Raw genomic sequence first — 17,796 nt, forward strand, 5'->3', positions numbered from 1 at the left:
TGTGTAGATTGATGAGAAAAATTTATATTTAATCCATTTGAGAATAAGGCTGTAACGTATAAGCCCATTATAGAGGTCCAGCAACAGCACATGGCAGATAGACAGGCTATATACTGTAGCACAGCCTTTAGTAGTTGAACCAGGTGTGTTAATGCAGGGCTGGGACAAAAGCCTGCAAAACACACTCTAGCTCTCCAGGACCAGTGTTGAAGACTGCCCTTACCACTAATTATATATGCAGAACCCCTATCCCTAAAACATCTAGGCCTTTGTCCTTTGACCCTTAACCCCGACCTGTCTCTCTTGCATCCCTTTACCCCTAACTTATATAACCTCTAACATTCTTCACTCAAGAACCCCTAAAGCCTCTCCTACGCTATCCTATCCTGCCCTAATCCCTAACCCTCATAACTGTTTGAACTTACCTCTGACCCTGAACCCCATAACTCTTAACCTTCTTCCCTACATAACCCCAGACCCAAACCCCTCCTTTGGCTCATTGGCAAGAGTCCTGAAACTTAACCCCTCACCTCTAATCCTAGCTTCCAGTCTTTTCTAATCACCGTCTCCTGCGCTAACCTATGCTGTGGCAGTCTGGTATTCCCTTTATCCCTATCTCCTAACCTCTAATCCTAACCCCTGACCTCCCAGACTGGCAGTGCCCAGGCCCGGTGGCAGGAGCGGGCACTACGTGGCGTGTCCAGGAGTCGTGTATGTTGGAGGGTCCTGTCCGTGTGCTGGGCAGGGCCTCGCAGCACTCCACCGGCTAGCGGATCCGAGGAAGGTCTGATGTCGATACGGGTCAGCTGCAGCACCAGGATTGAACCAATTTAGTACCATCCCATCCTCGCCCACCCCATCCCTTGACTCTGATTTAAGGCTCTAAAATCTGACATAAGGCTTTAGATGCCGACTTAAGGCTCTATATGCTGACTTTAGGCTCTAGAATCTCACTTTAGACTCTGACCTAAGGCTCTAAGGCTGTGGACTTTGATTTATGGCTCTAGACCAGGGTTCAACAAAATGGTGGGAATTTGGCATGTGGGTGGTTTTATTTGGCCCCCCAGTATACATCTTTTTATTGTTGGACAAAAAAGACTGTAAAAACACCAGCAATTCACCTCCAAGTGATTTTAATATAGGAAATCTGTTCCATAGTATTCCCACACATGATAAAGATAAGTGATTGTATACAAATATAAGCAATGTTTGAAATGATTATGTTTTTGTCCAATATTATTTCTGTTTGGGCTTTTTGCGATCCATTTGCAGTCTACAAATGATTTGTAATTATGTCCTGGACCCCAACAATCCACTCAAGAAAAAATTGGCCGGTGGCTGAATCTAGTTGATGATCCCTGCTCTAGACTCTGATCTGGTGTAAGACTCTATTCTGATTTAAGTCTGTATGGCTGTAAATCCAATGCTCGAGGGCTACAGTCCGGCTGGTTTTGACAATTCTTCCCACCTATTCTATTGGGTCAGTGAATATGTCTGACTAGATGAAGCATCAACGTAACATTTGCTTCCAGGAGTACTTTAGGGAAACCAGCTGGCCCACAGTGGACCAGAGTTTTACCACCTGCTCCAGAACTAAATGATGTGATGTTGGGCGTACTCGAGGACTGGAATTGGGAAACACTGACCTGGACCCTGTTCCAATACGTCCGAAATCCAAATTTGCTTCCTCCTTTCCTTGAAGTAATTGGATTGGTTGAAAGGGTTTTCCTTATCCAATCACATACAGATTAATGACTAGTTCAAGAAAAGGACGAAAGAAGGTTTTTTTAAGTGTTTGAACAGAGTCCTGATCTACACTGTCTCTGCAATGGACATCCAATACATCCTGCTGTGTGTTAGTTGATAAGACCTCACAAACAGACTCACACACACACACACACACACACACACACACACACACACACACACACACACGTGATGCCAGCCATGTCATGACAGCCAAGAGTTCTGGAAGAAGTGGCAATGTTTATGATGGCATTCCACAGACACACTCTCTGGTGTCCCCACCCTGCTGTTAAACCAGCCCAGGAGAGTGTGTCATAAATGGCGCATTTCTCTGACAGCTGCAGTTTTTAAGGACACACACACACACACAGTAGGGGCATTCCTCTACCAGCTGCAGTGTAGTTGGCCTCCGGGCCTTTAAGAGCAAGGACTCAGGCAGTAGTGATGTCGTCATCAGGCAGGTTGTGTTTAGATATCATGTAGATCCTATTAACAGGTCCTGGCTCGTCTGCTCTCTACTGACTGACTGACAGACTGACTGCTCTCTACTGACTGATTGACTGCACTCTACTGACTGACTGACTCACTGACTGACTGCTCTCTACTGAATGATTGACTGACTGACTGTTCTCTACTGACTGACTGATTGACTGCTCTCTACTGACTGACTGACTGCTCTCTACTGACTGATTGACTGACTGACTGCTCTCTACTGACTGACTGACTGACTGACTGCTCTCTACTGACTGACTGACTGCTCTCTACTGACTGATTGACTGGCTGACTGACTGCTCTCTACTGACTAATTGACTGACTGACTGCTCTCTACTGACTGACTGACTTACTGACTGATTGACTGACTGCTGTCTACTGACTGACTGACCGACTGCTCTCTACTGACTGACTGACTGCTCTCGATTGACTGACTGACTGACTGCTATCTACTGACTGACTGACTGACTAACTGCTCTCTACTGACTGACTGACTAACTGCTCTCTACTGACTGACTGACTGACTAACTGCTCTCTGCTGACTGACTGACTGACTAACTGCTCTCTACTGACTGACTGACTACTCTCTACTGACTGATTGACTGACTGCTCTCTACTGACTGACTGATTGACCGACTGCTCTCTATTGACTGACTGACTGCTCTCTACTGACTGACTGACTGACTGACTGACTGCTCTCTACTGACTGATTGACTGGCTGACTGACTGCTCTCTACTGACTAATTGACTGACTGACTGCTCTCTACTGACTGACTGACTTACTGACTGATTGACTGACTGCTCTCTACTGACTGACTGACCGACTGCTCTCTACTGACTGACTGACCGACTGCTCTCTACTGACTGACTGACCGACTGCTCTCTACTGACTGACTGACGGACTGCTCTCTATTGACTGACTGCTCTCTACTGACTGACTTACTGACTGATTGACCGACTGCTCTCTACTGACTGACTGACTGACTTACTGACTGATTGACTGACTGCTCTCTACTGACTGACTGACCGACTGCTCTCTACTGACTGACTGACTGACTGATCTCTACTGACTGAATGACTGACTGATCTCAACTGACTGACTGACTGACTGCTCTCTACTGACTGACTGACTGACTGCTCTCTACTGACTGACTGACTGCTCTCTACTGACTGACTGACTGACTGCTCTCTACTGACTGACTGACTGCTCTCTACTGACTGACTGACTGCTCTCTACTGACTGACTGACTGACTGCTCTCTACTGACTGACTGACTGCTCTCTACTGACTGACTGACTGCTCTCTACTGACTGACTGATTGACCGACTGCTCTCTATTGACTGACTGACTGCTCTCTACTGACTGACTGACTGACTGACTGACTGACTGCTCTCTACTGACTGATTGGCTGGCTGACTGACTGCTCTCTACTGACTAATTGACTGACTGACTGCTCTCTACTGACTGACTGACTTACTGACTGATTGACTGACTGCTCTCTACTGACTGACTGACCGACTGACCGACTGCTCTCTACTGACTGACTGACCGACTGCTCTCTACTGACTGACTGACCGACTGCTCTCTACTGACTGACTGACGGACTGCTCTCTATTGACTGACTGCTCTCTACTGACTGACTTACTGACTGATTGACCGACTGCTCTCTACTGAATGACTGACTGACTGACTGACTTACTGACTGATTGACTGACTGCTCTCTACTGACTGACTGACCGACTGCTCTCTACTGACTGAATGACTGACTGATCTCAACTGACTGACTGACTGACTGCACTCTACTGACTGACTGACTGACTGCTCTCTACTGACTGACTGACTGCTCTCTACTGACTGACTGACTGACTGCTCTCTACTGACTGACTGACTGCTCTCTACTGACTGACTGACTGCTCTCTACTGACTGACTGACTGACTGCTCTCTACTGACTGACTGACTGCTCTCTACTGACTGACCGACTGCTCTCTACTGACTGACTGACTGACTGCTCTCTACTGACTGACCGACTGCTCTCTACTGACTGACTGACTGCTCTCTACTGACTGACCGACTGACTGCTCTCTACTGACTGACTGACTGACTGCTCTCTACTGACTGACCGACTGCTCTCTACTGACTGACCGACTGCCATAAGTGGGACAAATATCAGCCATGCTTCAATAGAAACCATCAGGTTTACAGTAACTTGACCTACGTTGAATAGAAACCACCAGGTTTACAGTAACTTGACCTACGTTGAATAGAAACCACCAGGTTTACAGTAACTTGACCTAAGTTGAATAGAAACCATCAGGTTTACAGTAACTTGACCTACGTTGAATAGAAACCACCAGGTTTACAGTAACTTGGCCTACGTTGAATAGAAACCATCAGGTTTACAGTAACTTGGCCTACGTTGAATAGAAACCATCAGGTTTACAGTAACTTGACCTACGTTGAATAGAAACCATCAGGTTTACAGTTACTTGGCCTACGTTGAATATTATCATCATTAGCATGGTACTTTGTTTTGCTTCATAACACCATTACTACCACCATAGACTACCGGCTTATTATCTTCTCACCTGTTACCATATGATATGTGTATAGTGTATGATAATACGTCATGCTTACAGGTGTCAAAATAACAAAGGGATGGCCAACCCTCCTCCAGGAGAGCTGTACTGGGGTGCAGGCTTTTGATACGGCCCTGTACAAACACCCCATATAGGTTAATCATGGTCCTGACCAGCAGCTGATTAGCTGAATCAGAAGAGTTTTAGTAGGGTTGGAGCAAAACCCTGCACACCCTGTAGGAAGGTTGACTAGCCCTGGGCGAACATACGAGCATGTGTGATTCTTATAGAGTAAGTATATGATACTGAAAGATGGACTGATCTGATTGGTCAATTGTTGATCTGATTGGTCAATTGTTGATCTGATTGGTCAATTATTGATCTGATTGGTCAAGAGACCAATGAGTGGAAAAATATCAGAATTTAGCTGCCTGTGTAAATGCACACTAAAATTCAGGGTTGGGGTCAGCTAGACAATTAGGGACTGAATCTTAACTTCAGATGTTGAAGTGCTTTTAACTCAGAGGTTATGTAAATCATGCATTGTGATCTATAGGGAAATGTGTACCTTGTAGTAGTGTGCACAGCTCTCAAGTCAGGATTTGTTCAAATATGAATTCAAAATTGATTTGTATTTTCTTCTCTAGGTCAGTGGAGATTGACCCCAGCCCTAAAGTCATTTGTTTAAGATAAGACTCCCATAGAATTTCCTTCATAGAAGTCACAGGCTGAGACAAGATATGTTGTGTATTTTAGCATTTTTTGTGTTTTATCATACTCTGAGTAGTTATTCTGTTGTTGTTTTGTCTGCCTCCTTTCCTCTTCCTCTCTCCTCTCTCTCCTCTCCTCTCCTTTCTCATCCCTCTCCTCTCCTTTACTCTCACCTCTCTTCTCTTCTTTTCCTCTTCTCTTCTCTGCTCTTGTCCTTTCCTCTCTCCTCTCACCTCTTACTCCTCTCCTGTTTTCTCTCTCATCTCTCCTCTCCTATCTGCAGTCACTGATATTTGACGAGGTGGACCTATCTGATGCCAGCGTGGCTGAGTCCAGCACTAAGAATGTTAACAACAGCTTCACGGTGAGATTCTACACACACACACACACACACACACACACACACACACACACACACACACAGTGACTATATGCATAGTGACTACATCTATGCTGAGGCCGCCAATGTTGATGATCATGTTGATGATGATCACTTGCATGCGTTGTGTGTATGTAGTGTGTGTGTGTGTGTGTGTGTGTGTTATCTCAACGTGAAGCTGTTAACATTCTTAGTGCTGGACTCAGCAAAAGCAAGGAGGGAAGGGAGGATGTAAAGACTGGAGGGCAATAGAGATGAAGACAAGGGAGAGAGAGAACGAGAGTAACAGAAAGGTACGGAAAGAGATTGAGAGTATCAGAAAGGGAGGGAAAGCGAATGAGAGTAACAGAAAGGGGGGGAGAAAGAGAGTGAGAAAGAAAGAGGAAGACAGAGATGTAATAGCTAATACGTTTTGTTCTGAAACTCTCTCAAGCACATTCCGACAATTCCAGTTTATGTAGATGTGCAGACCATTAAACATCAAGGACAGTTGTGTGTTTTGGGTCAGGCTGTTCAGGGATGTGTTTTGGATCAGACTGTTCAGGTGGGTGTTTTCGGTCAAGCTGTTCAGGTGTTTGTTTTGGGTCAGGTTGTTCAGGGCGGTGTTTTTGGTCATGCTGCTCAGAGATGTGTTTTTGGTCAAGCTGTTTGGGGGAAGTGTTTTGGGTCAGGCTGTTCAGGAGGGTGTTTTGGGTCAGGCTGTTCAGGGGGTGTTTTGGGTCAGGCTGTTCAGGGGGTTGTTTTGGGTCAGGCTGTTCAGAGGGGTGTTTTGGAACTGCGTGTGTGTGCGCGTGCGTGCGTGTATCAGAGCGAGACTCAGTGAGCATAGCCTTGCTCTTGAGAAAGGCCGCCTTAGGCAGACCTGGAGGACAGGCTATGTGCACACTGCCCACAAAATGAGGTGGAGACCGAGCTGCACTTCCTTACCTCCTGCCCAATGTATGACTATATTAAAGACACATATTTCCCTCAGATTACACAGACCCACAAAGAATTCCAAAACAAATCCAATTTTAATAAACTCCCATATCTACTGGGTGAAATACCACAGTGTGCAATCACAGCAGCAATATTTGTGACCTGTTGCAACAAGAAAAGGGCAACCAGTGAAGCACAAACACCATTGTAAATATGGGAAGGGAAAGGGGATACCTAGTCAGTTGTACAACTGAATGCCTTCAACAGAAACGTGTCTTCCTCATTTAACCCAACCCCTCTGAATCAGAGAAGTGCGGGGAGCTGCCATAATCGACATCCAAATGCAACCTGTATTTATTTATATTAATTTATTTTCCCTTCTGTACTTTAACTATTTGCACATCGTTACAACACTGTATATAGACATAATATGATGTTTAAAATGTCTTTATTCTTTTGAAACTTACTTCACATTTGTTTATTATCTACTTCACCGGCAACTGTAACATATGTTTCTCATGCCAATAAACACCTTACCTTGAATTGAATTGAAAGAGAGGGAGAGACTGTTGCTCCATATGTTTGGTGGGTTGTTCCTCGAGCGGCGGAGGGTCTGCTGTAGTGAAGGAGACACACACACACACACACACACTCCCTCACCAGCAGGGGGAGAGCAGGCTTCACCATTCAGCAAGACCACACACACACAGAAGGAGAGAGTGAGAGACAGAGCCAGTGAGAGAGTGTGTGGGGGGGTGAATGGTAAGTGCACTGTAGCACGGCTTTCAGACGCAGTTAGTGGTAATGAATACTGGTGCTCGTCTGTCTGTGAGCAGAAGGATGCTGAGGTTGTCTGTGCAGATTGGTTGGTGTACTATAGGGACAGATATGGAGCATGGTGATAGAACCCTAAGAGGTTGTGTGTTAGCTTTTGTATTATTGGTGTCCTTTGTCTGTGTGTGTGTGTGTGTGTGTGTGTGTGTGTGTGTGTGTGTGTGTGTGTGTGTGTGTGGGCGGCTGCTGGGAATATAAAATGAGATGTAGCTGGGGGAAGCACCTTGCGGTACATGTGAGGGTGCTTGCTAAAGATTCTGCAGGGATTCTAGGCTCAGAGAAATTGTTGTTGTATTAAAGGGGCTTTATCCCTAACAAAAACATTACATGAAACAAACACCTCAGACATGTGCGAATGCACGTGTAAACAAATCAGGTGATTTTTTTTTTCATGATAAGTTGTAGACCACACTATCTACCAAGAGAGTTCTCATCTATATTGTTCGTAGCTGTCTATTTACCACCACAAACCGATGCTGGCACTAATACCGCACTCAACGAGCTGTGTAAGGCCATAAACAAACAAGAAAATGCTCATCCAGAAGTGGCACTGCTAGTGGCCGGGGACTTTAATGCAGACAAACTTACAACCGGTTTACCTCAATTCTACCAGCATGTCACATGTGCAATCAGAGGGAAAAAACTATAGACCACCTTTACACCACCACACACAGAGACACATTCAAAATCATCCTCCATTTGGCAAATCTGTCCATAATTGTATCCTCCTGATTCCTGCTTACAAGCAAAAACTAAAGAAGGAAGTACCAGTGACTCGCTCAGTAAAGAAGTGGTCAGATGACGTGGATACGGTTTCATCAATAAGTGTATCAACAACATCATCCCCACAGTGACCGTATATACATTTCCCAACCAGAAGCCATGGATTACAGGCAACATCCCCGACGAGCTAAAGTCCAGAGCTACCGCTTTCAAGGAGAGGGACACTAATCCGGACGCTTCTAAGAAATCCCACTATGCCCTCAGACGAACCATCAAACAGGCAAAGCGTCAATACAGGACTAAGATTGAATCCTACTGCACTGGCTCTGATGGTCGTCGGACGTGGCAGGGCTTGACACATTTGACGGACTACAAAGGGAAATCCTGCCGTGAGCTGCCCAGTGACGCGAGTCTACCAGGCGAGCTAAATGTCTTTTATGCCTGATCACCGACAATGATGAGACTGACAGCCTATAGGGAGGAGGTCAAAGACCTGGCAGTGTGGTGCCACGACAACAACCTCTCTCTCAATGTGATCAAGACAAAGGAGCTGATCGTGGACTAAAGGAAAAGGAGGGCCGAACAGGCCCCACATTAACATGGTGTGGATAGAGAGCAGGTAGAGTTTCAAGTTCCTTGGTGACTACATCACCAAGAACTATCATGGTCTTAGCACACCAAGACACTCGTGAAGAGGGCACGACAACAACTTTTCCCCCTCAGGAGACTGAAAAAATTGCACAGCTGTACCATCGAGAGTACCATCACCGGTTGCATCACCGCCTGGTATGGCAACTGATCGTAAGGCACTACAGAGGGTAGTGCGTACTGCCCAGTACATCACTGGGGCCAAGCTTCCTGCCATTTTTTAAAACTAGGCAAATCAGTTAAGAACAAATTCTTATTTACAACGACGGCCTATCGGGGAACAATGAACAACTGCCTGAACAACATATGTTTACCTTGCTCCTTAACTGCTTCTACCTCCAAGACATAAGACTGCTGAACAATTAATCAAATGGCCATGCATTATTATCCATGCATAGTCACTTCGCAAATTACCTTGACTAACCTATACCCTCTGTATATAGCCTCGTTATTATGTAATTTTCTTGTGTTACTTTTTGATTTTATTACATTAGCTTAAGTAAATATTTTATTAACTCTATTTCTTGAACTGCATTGTGGTTTAAGGGCTTGAAAATAAGCATTTCACAGTAAGGTAACCTGTTGTATTTGGTACATGTGACAAATAAAATGTGATTTGCTATGTGCTTGAAACTGGAAAAAAAGGCAGTGAAAGCAAAGGTCAGCATAATATAAAAGAAAAAATCTCATTTGCAGTTTCATATGTGAAAAACTCTTTCACATGTGGAATTGCAAGGTCAAAGATGAAAAACTCTTTCACATGTGGAATTGCAAGGTCAAAGATGAAAAACAATCACGTGGAAGTTTTTCACATATGAAACATTTAGGTGAAGTTTTTTCACATCTACTTGTGGATTTTTTTTACATGTTTACCTGCATATTCAATTTTCACATGTGATTGAATTTCATGTGAACTTGCAATTCTTCATGTGACAGGGAGATAGTTTCGCATTTAAAAAAATCACATAAATCTATCAGGTACCAAAATAAGACCCAAGTGCAGACTGTGTGAAGTAACAATATCTATTGTAACAAAAGGGGCAGGAAAACGACAGGTCAAGGCAGGCAGGGCTCGATAATCCAAAGTAGAGGCCAAGGACAGCAGGCAGGCTCAGTAGTCAGGACAGGCAAGGGTCAAAAACCAGGAAGATTCGAGTAAGGTCAAATGGAAACCGCAATCGCTACGACACAAAGGCCTGCTCGGCTTGAACAAACAAGACAAACTGGCAACAGAGAGACAGAAAACACAGATATAAATACACAGGGGATAATGGGGAAGATGGGTGACACCTGGAGTGGGGTGGGGACAATCACAAAGACAGGTGAAACACATCAGGGCGTGACAAACATCCAATTTCACACGCAAAACTGCAATTCATGTAAGGTGAAAACATGTTGTTCTACCAAAAGGTGGTGTTAACATGTGAACTCTAAATTGAATACATGTGCAAATATGGTTTCACTTGTGAAATGTAAGCTTAACACATGTGAAACTGCAAATCGGACTTATTTTTTATTAAGGTTAATGAGCTCTAACTGAACCCTTTCAGTGGCATGGACATAGATATTGTGTATATTGGCTATATTGTGTATTTTCTCAAACAGTTGTATGTGTTAGCTGTTGATGCAGATTGTTGATTGTATGTAGTAATAGTGTTCTCTTCATTAGTTAGCACAACGTCTACACATGCACAATGACCGGATGTGTCTTTGTGTGTGTGTCTGTGTAAGCAGCATGTTTGGTCCTGTTCGTGCTTTTCTGCAAGTGGTAATCTTATCTGCATCTTACTGAATAGAATATGGTAACACCTTGATATTCAATTCAGTTAATCAAATCCATAATGCTGTGATCTCAGCTCCAGGCAATTGAAAACTCATTTAGATAGATGATAGCAGTGTAAGCCCCTCATTATAGAAGCTGAATAGGTTAGGTTATATACTGTATGACTCTTGTTAACGTGTTCAAGCAATGAAAATCCAATCTAGATGTGATTTTCTAGATAAAGTGCAGCAGAAGCACCGTAGAGTAGGATCATGTTCACTAGAGATAACTGTGGGGTTATTTATTTTTTACCTTTTTATTTAACTAGGCAAGTCAGTTAAGAACAAAATCTTATTTTCAATGATGGCCTAGGAACAGTGGGTTAACTGCCTGTTCAGGGGCAGAACGACAGATTTGTACCTTTGTACCTACCCTGTCCACTCTAGCAGAAGAAAGCATATTTATTGAAATGATCAAACATGGTAAATTATTTGATATGATTATAAATTAGACACACACATACACAGAAGGACATAGACTCCCAAACCTAATCACTCCCCATCTGCCCTTTGACCTGAGGAGGCTCATCAGGGGACTGGAGAGTTTCCAAACACAGTCCAGAGAGTCTCGTCGATGTACGAGGGAAAGGTGTATTTATCCCCGGGACATATCCGAGCCCAGGTATGTCCCATTCTGCTGACGACCCTCCCTGGCTCCACCCACAGATATCATATTAAGGAAAACAAAGATAAAGAATAAGATGTGAGAGTGGGAGGGTCACCCCTCCCCCCAATATATCCAGGGACCACCAAGGACCCCAAGACACAACACCAACCAAACATACATAAACACAAACAAAATACTGCCCTTGTTAACGGTACTCCACGGCCCCAGCCAAACTCGTCCTCCCCAGACCTCCGCAACCTTTGTGCACAGGAAGCAACCTTCAAGAGGAAAGAAAAAAACAAGGACAACAGGAAACAGATGACAGGAGCGACAGAACAGGATAATAGAAAATACACAAAAATAAACAGTGGCCGGTCACGCGGACAACATGCATACACTCAGTGACAACGCGTATGAGAAACGGGTTACGCCAATCAATAGGACTAGACAACTCAAGTTTCTCTCAAGAAACTCTATTGAACCACTGATGGATGGGGTCTGCATCCCCAAAGTCAATATTGTGTTCTGTTAAGTTTATATGTGGAGTTACAGTCGTTTGAAAAAGTTTGGGCACCCCTCTGAGGCTGCATAATAATTTACTCTGTCGTCACAGAAAATGATCACAGAGGCATGCCATTCATTTTCTAATAAAAGCTGAGTACTGGGGTATTGTCCAGACAAAGATTTTTAGTGTAGCAATGTTAAGTAGTATGAAATTAAATCAGATGTGAAAAATAGGCTATGCAAAAATGTGGGCACCCTTGTCATTCTGTTGATTTGAATACCTGTAACTACTTAGCACGGATTAATTGGAACACACAATTGGTTTGGTGAGCTCATTAAGCCTTGAACTTCATAGACAAGTGCATGCAATCATGAGAAAAGGTATTTAAGGTGGCCAATTGCAAGTTGTTGTTCTCTTTGACTCTCATCTGAAGAGTGGCAACATGGGGGCCTCAAAACAACTCTCAAATTACCTGAAAACAAAGATTGTTCAACATTATGGTTTAGAGGAAGGCTACAAAAAGCTATCGCAGAGATTTAAGCTGTCAGTGTCCACTGTGAGGAACATAGTGAGGAAATGGAAGACCACAGGCACAGCTCTTGTTAAGGCCAGAAGTGGCAGGCCAAGTAAAATATCGGAGAGGCAAAGGCGAAGGATGGTGAGAACGGTCAAAAACAGCCCACAGACCACCTCCAAAGACCTACAACATCATCTTGCTGCAGATGGTGTCACTGTGCATCGTTCAACAATTCAGTGCACTTTGCACAAGGAGAAGCTGTATGGGAGATTGACGCGGAAGAAGCCTTTTCTGCACACGCCACAAACAGAGTCGCTTGAGGTATGCAAACGCATACCTGGACAAGCCAGCTTCATTTTGGAATAAGGTGCTGTGGACTGATGAAACAAAGATTGCGTTATTTGGTCATAACAAGGGACGTTATGCATGGCGGCAAAAGAACACAGCGTTCCAAGAAAAACACTTGCTACCCACAGTCAAATTTGGTGGGGGTTCCATCATGCTGTGTGGCCAGTGCCGGTACTGGGAATTTTGTTCAAGTTGAGGGTTGCATGGATTCCACTCAATATCAGCAGATTCTTGGGAATAATGTTGAACAATCAGTCACAAAGTTATGCCGGGGCTGGATATTTCAACAAGACAGCGACCCAAAACACTGCTCAAAATCTACCCGGGCATTTATGCAGAGGAACAAGTACAATGTTCTGGAATGGCCATCCCAGTCCCCAGACCTGAATATCATTGAGAATCTGTGGGATGATTTTGAAGCGGGCTGTCCATGCTCGGCAACCATCAAACCTAACTGAACTGGAGATATTTTGTAAGGAGGAATTGTCCAAAATACCTTCATCCAGAATCCAGACACTTATTAGAGGCTATGGGAAGCGTGTAGTGGCTGTTATTTTAGCAAAAGGAGGCTCTACTAAATATTGATGTGATTTTTCTATTGGGGTGCCCAAATTTATGCACCTGTCTAATTTTGTTTTGAAGCATATTGCACATTTTCTGTTAATCCAATAAATCTCATTTCACTACTGAAATATTACTGTGTCCATCAGTTATTTGATAGATCAAAATGAAATTGCTGATCCAAACACCCAATTATTTATAAATGGAAATTATGGACATTTTCAGGGGTGCCCAAACTTTTTCATACAACAGTATATCAGAAAACAAATCTGGAAAACTCTGAATCAGACCAACTAACTCGTCTCTCCTATCAGCAGGTAGATGAACGAGAAGGCTATCCGAAACATCCAGTGACTCTGAATTTTTCAATCTACCCTGCAGTATGCAATCGTCGGGACCAGAGACGTCCTCCTCACCATGCAGACATAGAATGACAAAAAGAACTCAGCGATGTAACAGTACCCGGCCAAAATAACAGGTTTTACCGTACTCTGCGGACTCTACGGTCCCAGAGGAACGTGCGTAACAGGGTTTTAGCAGATTGACATGGCACAGTTGGTGCACTTTCCTCTGTTCCGGAGTGGCAACTAGATCGTTTTGCTCAGTGCACTGGCGCACAACCGTATTTGGACCTTGAAATTTGTCTTGAAAAGGAGAACCAACTATTGGCAGCACAGCAAGAACCTGGTCACCTGAACTAAAGTGACGAGGCTCAGCTCGGCGATCAAATATTCCTCCTCGGTGGTGACAATAGCTTCTCTTTAGCCATCTCGTCAGCGGCATTCAGGCTTCGCCGGAAATCACACACATAAGATAACAGGGTGGCTTGGGAGACTTCCAGTCATCCTGGAGCACCACTAGAAGCCCACACACACACTATGTCCGAACACTAAGTCATTTAGACTGAAACCTGTGCTCTCCTGTGAAACCTCCCTGGTGGCTAACAGTAACCATGGCAGCAACTCCTCCCAATCCTTATCCATCTCCGAACAATAAGCTCTCAACAAAGACTTAAGTGTTAGAAGGAAATGTCCCAGCGGTCCTTGACTCTGCGCGTGATAGGCGCTAGCCAAATTGTGTTAATATGGACCTGTTGGAGAACCTGACCAAACAGATTAGAGGTGAAATTAGATCATTGGTCACTCTGACTAACCTTAGGGATTCCAAACAGCGAGAAACTGAGTAAAAGCTTTTAGCACAGACTTAGTTGTGATAGACCGGAGAGAATAGGCAGCAGGAAACCTAGTGGTCTGACACATCACAGTGAACAGATAACTACTACCATTCTTAGAGCGAGGCAGAGGGCCAACACATTCAACAATCAGATACTTAAAAGGCTGGCTGACTACGGGAATAGGAAAGTGGTAACGGCTTAATAGCTTGATTCAGTTGACCTGTTAATTTACTGGTGTGACAGGTGTTGATGAAACTATTAAGAACATCCCTCTTTAACCAAAATAAATGTCAGTATGCGATTGTAGGTTTTCACATCCAGATGTCCAGCAACATGGTTGTGGAAAGTTAACACCAACTCACAAATCTTAACTGGTACAACAACCTGATTAATAGCCTCCCCCACAAAACAACTATGAGGCCCCCACTTTTTCATCAAGACAACATCCTGGAGAAAATAACCATGGACGACGTCTCCCAACTGTTCCACAGGTACAATTAGGTTACGCAACTCTTCTAATGAGGGTCAGCCCGTTGATCCTTGATTATATCGAAGTTGGGCACAGATAAGGGAAAGTAGTGACAGATTTCTTTGTAACATCGTTAGCAGGCGCAGGTCCAGGTCGCCACGGCTCATGGAACGCGTCACTGCTCATGCAGAGAACACCTCTGGGAAACGCTGCGTGTTCTCATTGGGAATCCCTACAAATGACGACTTAGTGGAAACCACTAGAGATGGTGACAGGACAGGCCATACATGCTCACCAGCGAAGTTATTCCCAAGGATAACGTCGATACCTTCAATAGGCAACGATGGATGCACCCCTAACACAACCTCGCCTTTCACCAGTTCATAATCCAACATCAGTTTATACAATGGAACTGACAGAGTTCAAACCAATTCCCCTAATTAGAACGCTATTCCCAGAATCAGTCTCAGCAGAGAAGGCTAACACAGACTCTAACACAAATTACTCAGGGGCACCTGTGTCCCTCAGGATCATCACAGGCACTGGGTCATTACTTCCTAAAAGAGAAACAAAAACCTCCGTAATGAAAGGTAAATAATCTGGATTAATTGGGACTTTGAGATGCACCTGGGCATGAGACAGTGTGACAGGTGTGAACTGATGTTGGACAGGCGCTGCTTACGCTGTAGGCTTAGGTTTTAACGTTAGCTCAAGTACTGAATTTACCCTTAGCTCTAAGAACAGGACATTCGTTTATGATCTGTACCCTGACAGTAGTGATTCTCCTGACTGAAGTCAGCTTTACCACGGGAGCCAGGCTCAACCCTAGATGAATGAAGCTCTGCCCGTGAACCAGAGTGTCTCGGTAGGCGAGGCCCAAATCTCTCCAAATGCCCCCACTCACTCCAAATGCAGGGATCTCCAAAGCCACTTTTGTGAGTCAAAACATACTCGTCCACCAAAACCACAGCTTCAGAGACAGTCTTCACTTTGCGTTCGTGGCTATTCGATCAGAGATTGTGCCCTTAAATTGCTCTAGCATAATCAGATCACATAGCCCCTGGAAAGTCATAACCGCAGAGGTGGAACCCCAGGGATTAAACTGTGAAGAGAACTCTCACGCAGACTCAACATGAGTCTGTTGGTCAGCCCTTTCTAAAGTTCTAAATCGTTGGCGGTAAGCCTCAGGAACCGTAAATCATAAATCTACAACACAGCCATTTTAACCTTCTCATAAATGACACTGTCAACTACACCAAGAGCTGAATATGCTTCCTGCGCTTTACCAGTCAACACACACTGCAACATTAAAGTGGAACACATCAGTAAGCCTAACAAGGGAAAAGAAAGGCTGTATCTCAGGGTAGCAAATGGCAGTAACATTACCAAATCTCCCACTGAGGTACACAGTCGATTGTACTCGCCTCCTCGGACCCATGTCCCAACAGCGAGGAGAGCAAGAAACGAACCAATGTTACACTCTCCAACACAGCATACAACCAACTATCCATAGCAGTGGCAAGTTTACCAAACAAAGGCAAACAACCCTGGTCCTACCAAAAAAGTCAATTCAATAAAGCTGTACCAAAAAAAAAAACACCTAGAGTTTAACACGAACTCCACATTTTCTCCCAAACAAAATACACTTACCAGTTATCTTACCACTAGAATTAGGCCTACTGCCACACTTTTCCAGCCAATGCTTGATGACATCACCAGACAACCAAAAATCACAGATACGTCTCGAAGGCACAATACCTAACACTGTTAAGACAAGGGAGTGAATGCCAACTAAAGCGCATCCCAATTAGCACTAAAGCATCATACACCAAAATGTCTAGGAATCAACCTTATGATCCAGATGAGACCCCACTTGTCACGAACCGTCTCATGGCCCATAACAAAGAAGACAACATGGAGATAAAGCATTTATTAAACAAAGTAAACTATATACAAGTACAATGGTGTGTGTGTGTGTGTGTAGTCAGTTGTGTGGATGTGTTCATAGATGGTGTTGAGAGGTGCCAAAACAAATTAACACAAAACAAAGCCTCAAATTGCCACAACCAAAAACAACAGTGTGGCAACATGGAGAGAGTCTCTTCGATGCACTGGGGAAAGGTGTATTTATCCCAGGACACACCCGAGCCCAGGTGTGTCCCATTCCACTGACTACCCTCCTGGCTCCGCCCACCGACATCCTATTAAGAAAAACAAGAGCAAAGAATTCAGCAGAAAGAGTGGGGAGGGTCGTCAGAAGAGCTACTAACTTGCACCTAAACTCAGCAAAAAAAGAAACGCCCTCTCACTGTCAACTGCGTTAATTTTCAGCAAACTTAACAAGTGTAAATATTTGTATGAACAAAACAAGATTCAACAACTGAGACATAAACTGAACAAGTTCCACAGACATGTCACTAACAGAAATAGAATAATGTGTCCCTGAACTAATACAAAAGTAACAGTCAGTATATGGTGTGGCCACCAGCTGCATTAAGTACTTCAGTGCATCTCCTCCTCATGGACTGCACCAGATTTGCCAGTTCTTGCAGTGAGATGTTACCCCACTCTTCCACCAAGGCACTTGCAAGTTCCCGGACATTTCTGGGGGGAATGGCCCTAGCCCTCACCCCCCGATCCAACAGGTCCCAGGCATGCTCAATGGGATTGAGATCCGGGCTCTTCGCTGGCCATGGCAGAACACTGACATTCTTGTCTTGCAGGAAATCACACACAGAACGAGCAGTATGGCTGGTGGTATTGTCA

At 44.3% G+C, this 17,796-nt stretch overlaps 1 protein-coding gene across 1 annotated transcript in view; it reads left to right on the plus strand.

Annotated features, from left to right (window-relative positions):
* The window catches only part of LOC112224720 (diacylglycerol kinase eta-like), a 131,980-nt gene that overhangs the window by 23,462 nt on the left and 90,722 nt on the right, over positions 1–17,796 (plus strand). Inside the window, exon 3 of the mRNA XM_042319949.1 lies at positions 5,810–5,890. Coding sequence (XP_042175883.1) covers positions 5,810–5,890 — 81 coding nt within the window. The remainder of the gene's footprint in view (positions 1–5,809; positions 5,891–17,796) is intronic.

This window comes from Oncorhynchus tshawytscha, linkage group LG03 (genome assembly GCF_018296145.1).
Source record: "Oncorhynchus tshawytscha isolate Ot180627B linkage group LG03, Otsh_v2.0, whole genome shotgun sequence".
NCBI classification, from domain to species: Eukaryota; Metazoa; Chordata; class Actinopteri; order Salmoniformes; family Salmonidae; genus Oncorhynchus; species Oncorhynchus tshawytscha.